This window comes from Beta vulgaris, chromosome 8 (genome assembly GCF_026745355.1).
Source record: "Beta vulgaris subsp. vulgaris cultivar EL10 chromosome 8, EL10.2, whole genome shotgun sequence".
Taxonomy (NCBI): Eukaryota; Viridiplantae; Streptophyta; class Magnoliopsida; order Caryophyllales; family Amaranthaceae; genus Beta; species Beta vulgaris.
The window spans coordinates 13,185,820-13,195,018 of record NC_079209.1 but is presented as its reverse complement, the minus strand read 5'-3'; the positions used below and the strand labels follow the sequence as shown (position 1 = coordinate 13,195,018).

Sequence of the window (9,199 nt, the reverse complement as noted above, 5' to 3'; positions counted from 1 at the left end):
GGACCTAGGTAAGTAACTTCCTCCATTTTGGAGGAAGTAGAACTTCCTAGGAAGTGCAAATTCCCATGATTTTGCCAACCAAACAACTTCATATACTTCTACTTCCTAGGAATTTGCACTTCCCATGTTTTGTTTTGTCAACCAAACAAGGCCTTATTGAATTACTTTCCTCGCGTCAATGTAAAAGTTTTGTTTTGGATATCATGCATATGGAGAAACAATGCTTATCAAGTTTTAATGCTCTTCAATTTCTTTGAGCAATGTGTATGAGGCTTTAGAAAAGTATTATATATGAATCCAAATGACACGGGAAATGGCTTATCAGTGCTTGTATTCCAAGAGGAGGCAAAAAACCAACTTAAGCAGAATTTGCAACATTTGAAGGAAAGGATCATATAAATTTAGGAGCAAAAGGGAACGTATAGAAGGAGGTATGGGGGAGTATCAAATAATTGTTTTTACTAAATGGTTTATTTTCTCCGCCACCCTGCTTGTGCTTCTTATTTTAGTTCTCATCACTTACTTTGTGCTCTTATTCGTTTCAAAATAGATATTGTATTGTATCTATGAGAAGTAACATGTGGAGGGTGGTATGATATTTCAACTATTGGAAGATTTGACAGAAATGTCAACCATGAAGAATTGCAAAGATATTTTTGCTTACATTGAGAGCAAGCAAGACATACTTGGAAAGGTAATAATTAAGACGCACTCACATTTTTTTTTTTTTGACACCGAGGAAACGTACAAATCAAATTCAAAAACGCAAACCTGAGGCAAAGGAAAAAGAAAGGAAAGCAAAACAAGAAACAAAGGTGAGAGACTGCCGGTCCTTTAGCCGAAATCCATTGAGTGATGACGACACCAAAGCGCAACCTGTTGAACCTCTGTGATATGAGTACTGCAAACCCGAACTACCTTGCAAGAAGGCAACGAATGACCTGCTGTCCTCAGTGCTTCAATAGTCCATTTGATATTAATATCTGGACAACCTCTGGACAGTAGGATTTGCAGAAGCTGGGAAGAAGATGTCAGAAGAAGAATATTCGAGTGACCAGCCGCCGTAGCCCAGGTAACAGCCTTAAGACATGCCAAAGCCGTAGCCGCTATGCCCGAAGAAGTATACGAGAAAGTCCCAAATTTTTGGTGCTGGTGGGCAGACGGAAGATAAACGGCCCAACCCAGACCCGCCACTAACTTTGAATTATCCCAATCACCATGTATTTGAATCCTTAGTGGCGTATCCTCCTGTATATGCCGGCTAAGTTGAACCTGTAAGAATCCGGGAGGCAAATTTGTGTCCCGGGCACTCGAGAATTGGTGAGTGCTTTCAGCAGAGAAGGTGGCGTGTTGAGCATCACTTAAGTTAATGCTTCTAAGGATTGAAGCTGCAGTGGGTCTCAATTGACGAAACACCTGGGCATTTCGTTGAACCCATATTGACCATAGAGTGCCAACAAACTGCGATAAACGAACCCCGTTGTAACCATCAGAAGTGTGAAAAAACAATAGCCAATGTCGAATCCAATCTCGCATGGAAAGCGCTTGATTGGAATCGTGATCCAGGCCAAGGTTCCGATGGGCCCAAGCCTCAGTGGCCAGGGGGCCGAAACGGAAAAGATGACTTGTATCTTCAACATCATATAGGCAAATCGGACATTCGCTGGAATCCCCGAGTTGACGACGAAACAGATTTCCTTTCGTGGCCAAACCGTTATGCCACACTTTCCAAAGAAAAAGTTTCCATTTAGGCATGATGCGCGATCCCCATAGGACACGAAAGAAATCCCTGTCCAAGGTAGATGTCATGCTACAGATTTCAGTTTGCTGTTGGAGTAGAAGTGCATACCCCGATTTAGTGGTGTACTCTCCACTTTTAGTATAAGGCCAAAACTTTTCATCCCTTATGTTCGGAGCGGGAGGAAGTTCAATGCTTTTTATTTGTCGAGCCGAGTGGTGTTCGAACAAGGCATTAATTTTCCGAAAATTCCATTGACCTTGATTCTCCAATATTAGATCAGTCACCCGGATGGTACGGGCAGTCAAAAGTGGAACATTGTCCCGAAAAATAGGCTTGGTCCCATTTACCCAACAATCCGTAGAAACACGAATGGCTTTACCGTCGCCTATTTTCCAGTGAGAGAATTGGTTGATCAAGGAATTTGCTATGACAATACCTCTCCTACCCCATGAAGAAAGTCTGGTATTGCGCATTTGATCGGTACTAGTACGAGCCGAACTGTTGTAGACTCGCGAAATAAGCAGGTGAGGATTACGTTGTATCCTCGAAGCCTTGCGCATCAATAAAGCTTTGTTGAAAACTCCCACATTTCTGATTCCCAATCCTCCTGCACCCTTTGGTCGATGAATCACACTCCGCTTTTTCCAATGAATACCTTTACCATGGAAGTCTTTCCAGAAAAAAGTCGCAAACAAACTATCAAGCTTGTTTGTGATGGTCTGCGGAACTTTGAAAACTGCTAAATAATGCATTAATGCTCCAATAAGAATTGAGTTAATAATAATCACCTTTGCCGGCTGAGAAAGGCAACAATTACTCCAGCTAGTTATCCTCGAGGAAGCCTTGTCCAGTAAGTGAGTGAAAGTTTGAACCCGAGAGCCTTGAAAGTCAATGGGAGCACGGAGATAGGTGCCCAGAGAAACCCTCGTTTCCATACCCAAAATAATTTTATACTCCTCTTGAGCTGTTTCAGGGACATTGGGGCTAAACTTGACAAAGGATTTCGTGAAACTCAACATCTGCCCCGAAATCGCACAGAAACGTTGTATGACATCTTTTATCGCAGTGCAGGAGTCATTTGATGCTTTAAAGAAGAACATTGAATCATCTGCAAAAAATAAGTGGGAAATTTGCGGATCGCTACGCCCTATCTTGATGCCCTGAAATTGACGAATATCTGTGGCCAGTGTAGTCATCCGGAACAGGATGTCCATACAGAACAAAAAGAGATAAGGCGATAAAGGATCTCCTTGTCGGTGGCCGCAAGATGGAGTCATGGATTCCGTAACTGTCCCATTGATGAGCAACCGGTATGTAGCAGTAGAGATACAGTCATTAATCATTTTTATCCAGTGATCAGGGAACCCATAAGCTTGTAACACTTTCAATAGAAAAACCCAGCTGACCCAATCATAAGCTTTGCTCATATCAAGCTTCAATGCAGCTAAATGATTAGTACCTCTACGTTGTTTGTTGATGATATGAGTAATTTCATGAGCGACAAGAATATTATCATCCATGTGACGGCCCGGAACAAACGCCTTTTGATAATCAGCAATTAACGAAGGAAGAAACCCCTTCATACGGTTAACCATACATTTGGCTATACACTTATACAAAACATTACAGAGGCTTATAGGACGAAGATGATTTACCTCTGTTGGCGGATGTAATTTAGGAATAAGCACCAAAATCATACGGTTCCATTCTTTCAATAAATTTCCATGCTGGAAAAAGTGTTTCACGGCATTGGTGACACCGTCGCCCACCTTAGACCAGTGAGTTTTAAAAAATTCGACACTAAAACCATCAGGCCCCGCTGATTTGTTATTAGCAAGAGAGAACATTGCTAGTTGCACCTCTTCCGACGAAAGAGGATGCATCAGGAGACCTATGTCGGCATTTGTTAATCTCGGCAAATTCAACTCACGCAGAACTAGATCAATCGCTTCGGAGTGAGGAAGATCATTGGCAGTGTCATGACTCGGATTAAAAAGATGAATAAAGTGCTGCTTGATCAGATCGGCAATGTCTTGTTGATTACTGATCCATTCACCATCTGAACGTTGAAGCATGTGAATATTGCGATGCTGAGACTTGGGCCGAAGGCGACGAAATAATAATTGTGATGGTAAGTCTCCACTCTGAATATAGTGATTTATCTGTCGTTGACGCCAATATGCAAACGCCAACTTGGTCTCCGCACATAGCGAACGATGTTGCTGCGTAAATCGCACTCCATCTTGGATCGTGAGAATGTTGCTTGCACAATTTTGGAGTGTATCAAGTAACTGCCTCCAGTTAATCCCCCAAAATAATTTCCTGTCGAGACACCAAGCTTTTAGCCTATCCCTGAGCACTGCTAACTTGCGAGACAAAACATACGCTGAGGACCCAGCAATAGACAAAGCCCAAATACTATCCACCATATCTCTAACTTCCTTGAAACCGAGGCTCCAAGATTCAATTTGGTACGGCCTCTTACTAATCCTTCGTGGAGATGACCTGTGGAGAACAATCGGAGCATTGTCCAAAATTGTGATTGGTAAGTTTTGAATAATGGCATCAGGATAATCCAACATCCAATCCGTAGAGGCATAAGCGCGATCAAGACGCTCCATAATCAAGTCAGTATTGTCCCTATTATTCGACGAAGTATAACGAGGACCCATGAAGGGAATATCCAGGAGCTGCAGATTCATTTTCCATTGAATTATATCCTCCCATCCGCGAATGATAGCACTCCCACCCAACTTGTCAGAGTAGAGATCGAGTTGATTAAAGTCCCCAATTATCAACAAATTTGTATAAGGTTGAAGAAGATGATGTAACTCCCTCCATTGGTTGGCTCGGAGATGGAATTGCGAAGCTCCATACAAAAACAAACAGTACCACTGCTTCCCATTAACTTCCACTATCTTACAAAGCAAAAAACTATCCGACTTTTCTACGATATCTACAGTAAAGGAACCCCAACAAAAAAGGACAAGACCACCCCTTGTTTCCGTAGCATCTACCCCATTACAAAAAGTCGGATTAGTATGTCTAAACAGCTTATGAACAAAAGACACACTACATTTTGTTTCTTGTAAAAAAAAAAAAAACCAGGTTTGAACTGCGCTAACATCTAGTGGAAGAAAGGAATTGCCGGATTATCACCTGCATTTAATCCTCGACAATTCCATGAAATGATACTCATGATGACTTTGAAGGTTGCTTTTTTGGGTCAACCGCACCACTGTCCTTCGTTCCGTATCGATGTCCAAAGCCCCCAGTAAAATCCATATCATCCTCGTCCATTTCTTGGGTATCTTCCATGCTGGCCTCATGTTCAATTATCCAGCCACCTTGCGAATTTGCACTCCTGTTTCTTTTCAAACTCCAGTCACCAGTTGGTTCCATTGGAGAGGTTGTTGCGGGTCGCTTTTTAAGAACCCTCGAGGTAATTGATGCATCTGGTTCCACTCCTAAAACTTGAGCCATAGATAAATCAGTTATAGCCTTAGCAGCATGTCGGCCAGTTCCTTCACCAAGAGTAATGTTAAAACCACCCTTAGCATCCCATTCCTCATATCTTTTTTTCGTTTAAAAAACCTTGTTTGAGCAGCATTTGCCGGAAGCCTTAGTGAACTGTCCACAGAACTAGCCCTGCTAACCTGTCCGCCTCGTCTAGTTTTAGCACTGAAGATGGCCAAAGAAGCTGGGAGAGCAAGCACTATTGACTGGGATGGCAATATCTCACCCTCGCGAACCTCAGAATCAGCTGTTATCTGGGCCTCGTCATCCTTAGAGGAGCTGAAAGAGATAACTAACGGTGTAGTGGGAGAATAATTATCAGCAGAAGTTGAAGAGTCATCAGCTCGATCTACCCCGATATCTCCCTGCAAAATAGGGTTAAAAGGATCTGCCAAAGGAGGGGGGGACAAACGAAATCTGTCAGAAATCAAATTATCAATATTTCGGAGTTCACGTGGCTCATTAACCAAATTAGCCTCAATGATGTTATCTGATTGTTGTTCCATGTGCAAATAGCCAAAATCTCGAAGATGGGCTATTTCAGCGTTTCTCTCAATCCAATTACTTGGACTAGCTTCATTAGGCCCAGGAGGGAGCATGTCCCGCCCATATTCAAGTAAACCTGTTAATGTTGTCCGTGGAGGTTGAATAAGGCTAGGTGAAGGGGGAGAATATGCAGTCCTGTGCTGAAAGTTTTGTATACCTGAAATACAACAGACATTAGACATTCGTAAAAAACCATGGGCCCAAGCACGACGCCCTAAGTTGGCCATATCTCCCCTAGTTCCAGTTGGATCTTCACTGATATGTCGGTGAAGAGCAGAACCCCAGTGATGTGGCTCATTAAGCCCAAAAAAACCTTGATTAACACCCATCGAATGAAGTGGAAGCTGTGGAGGCCGGTCAGGTGGATTTGTTGGTGTAGGAAGGTTTAGGTTTACTATTTGGTTCTGTAGCATGATTATTAGTGTGAACGACAAAGCCATTAGGGTCTTCACCCAACCCATAGCGGTTCCCAGGCGGTGGACTAACAGAATAACGAAAGTTAACATTTTGATGTAAGTCTTGAAGTGGTTGCATGGGATTATCGTTCATGAGAGGTTGGTCATCAGATAAGATTTGGAAGTTGGTTCCCCTAAAAAAGTCCGGAGAGGCATCATAAAACTCGTCGGATGAAGTATCAGATGGAATTTGGCTAGGGATTAAAAAGTCTTTAGAGAGAGAAACAAGACAGAGAGACTCTCGCGAAAATCAAGGGATTAGAAACCCTTGACACTAAGGAATTTCCGTGACCTAGGTTCTCCCTCCAACTCTAATCATTACCCGCCGTCTTCATTCGCTTTGGTCGAAGTTTATCGCCAAGGTTTCTGCAATAATTCGCTAGATGGCTACCATGCATTAAGCTTGCCCTCAACACTTGTCTTCACATTCAGCGTTTTCTTCATGCAGTAATTTCCTTCTACTAATTCTATGCTATACCTCTATAAATTTCAATTCTTAACTTCCTTCAATTTTAACCTCACAGCCTAGTTTTTTCGCTCCAATCAAAAACACAAACCATGAATCACAATCATACTCATACCAGTAGACCCCACCATAACTCTTTTCAGCCTGTTCACCATCCCATTACTTCTCATCGAATGGGAATTCTCATTCACCATCCTCCAACAAACATGCTTACTAATATTCGTTGGTCCCATGCTGTAGTAGGAATGTTTTTTGACCACTCTCCTCCCAGCACAAGTTATGTTTCTAACATACTTAACAATCATTGGGAGACAAGAGAACCAATTCAGGTGTATCGCACAGGTCCATACTTTATACTTGAATGTTCGAATCCTTGGGATCGAGATGCGATTTTGTCTCTTCATACTTCCTTTATTGACGGGAAAATACTTACCTTCCGCCCTGTTTTCGCTCACCAAATACCATCCACTATTAATTTCAACTTGGCGAGGATCTGGGTTCGCATTCAAGACTTGCCATGGGAATTTCTTAACTCGGAATGGACGGTGCATTTACTCAATCATGTGGGTCTTGTGGATGCTATTGATAGCGACGGTCCTGGTCTCCCACACCACCCCTACTTACGCGCCAGGTTAGTTATTGATCTTACGCAACCTTTAATACCTGGGTGTTTTCTACCTCTTAGTAGTGATAGAGTGGTATGGGTGTATTTCCGTTACGAAGGGGTGTATAAATTTTGTAAAGACTGTGGCTATGTGGGTCACAACACCAGCCGATGTCCCTTATCGGCCTATGAAGCTCAGAAACTGATCAGTTCAAGGTTACGTGATTTTGAAGACCATGACATGACTGTACTCCAAACCCAAGAGGAGGTTCCTCTATATACTAACCAAATCAGGGGTCTCATTGATAGGTTCATTCACCGTAATCCTAGAGTTTACCTCCTCCAAATTAGGACTCACATGGACTCTTCCGACCCACTCACATTTGTGATTCATGTTGTGGGTTATTTCTTCTCTTTGAACTTGTAATAATAATTGCATCACTGCTTATTTTGTTTTGATAAATTTTTTGGTTGCTTGATCAGCGAGAACTGTTTTCTCGTGGCAAACTTGTAATGTTGAGGACATTGTAATCAACTGCTTCGTCATTTGTCAAAGATTCTGAACTCTGATCATTGTGGTTCTACATTGTTCCAAAGTTTGCCACAACTCTAAGTCTTTGGATCTTTCTTTCTCTTTGTAGTATGTGATTATTGAGGTGCAAAAAGGGATCTAGCTGTTTTCTAAGTTGTATGATTGATGAATTGTCTCAGTGTCTCTGACCTTAGCTTTTGCAAACATGGAAAATAACTTCATTTCCTTGATTATTTTGGGTGTTTGTGAGGGGAAGGGAGAGGAGCATTAGACGGCCATATATAACCGCACAAAACTCAAGTAGCTTGTAATTCAGGTTCAGTAACAAAACCTGGATTAGATTTGATCCCATAAAAATAAATATAAGACGGGACCTATCGACTACGTCACGGAATGAGATTAGCGAACATCAAAAATGAATTACGAAACACCAATGAGATTAAATTGGAATTTTTCTCCACGTCGCTGTTACATTTTTGTTCGTTTAATTTGTTCTTGTTCCATCTAGAACAGGAAAGTGGTGGCTTTTCTGTTTGCTAGAGACCCTTCTATCATAGTTTGTGTTTACCATAAATAATTTGCAAATTACGCTTTAGCATACATGGCCCTACACCTATTGCTTTCTCGCACAAGAACATGTTTCTGAGCATCAGCTTCAAGATGGATGTTGGTTTAGGGATAATGTTGTCCTAAATTCATCAGTGTTCTAGGCATATGAGACATGAAGGGTGTTGAAAATTGAAATCTATATGATAATAGTGATTTCGTTTGCTTCTGTTGAAGATATTGTAATGATTGTAATAGATGCCACGTCAGCTAAGTTAGTTATAACAGATTCAGTTTGGTATAGTTTGTTATAATCATTCAGTTAATGATTAGCCTTGTGATCAGCAGTATATAAGCTACATTAGCTTATGTAAGAATGTAATTTTTCTGATTCTTTCAATAATAAGATCAAAGTTACATTCTCTCTCCATTGTTTACTTTGTTCTTAATTTCTCTCTCAATTCTTCTTCCACAAAATATAAATATAAGTTCATGATTTTCTACATGGTATAAGAGCTTTGGAAGCTCAAATTATTGCTGTTTTTCGATCCAATCTACATCTACATCTATTGAATTGCTGACTAGTTTGATTGCAGTATTTTCGATTCAATTTCCAGTTGAATCTTGGGGTTTCGAATTCTGAAATATTTTTTCTTGATATTGTGAAACTTCATTCATCTTAATCATTTCTCTCTTCAATCTTTTCTTTCTCCTTGTTTCTTTGATTGAATCACTTCAGATTCTGGTTGATTGATTGTATTTCTTGATTTCTTGATTGAATTTTTCTGTTAAA

General features: G+C 41.1%; 1 protein-coding gene across 1 annotated transcript; it reads right to left on the bottom strand.

Moving 5' to 3' along the window:
• Positions 1-834: 834 nt before the first annotated feature.
• On the bottom strand, positions 835-5,224 carry LOC104897316 (uncharacterized). The gene is made up of 2 exons (XM_048635637.1): positions 4,978-5,224; positions 835-4,697 (listed from the first exon to the last, which is right to left on the bottom strand). Exons 1-2 carry the CDS (start codon positions 5,222-5,224, stop codon positions 835-837), a joined length of 4,110 nt encoding a protein of 1,369 aa, XP_048491594.1.
• Positions 5,225-9,199: the final 3,975 nt, after the last annotated feature.

Coding starts and splice junctions, on each gene's coding strand:
- LOC104897316 (XM_048635637.1), bottom strand. CDS start 5,224: ATGGCTCAAGTTTTAGGAGTGGAACCAGATGCATCAATTACCTCGAGG. Junction 4,698..4,977: donor ATACGGAACGAAGGACAGTG/GTGCGGTTGACC, acceptor CCTTTACTGTAG/ATATCGTAGAAAAGTCGGAT.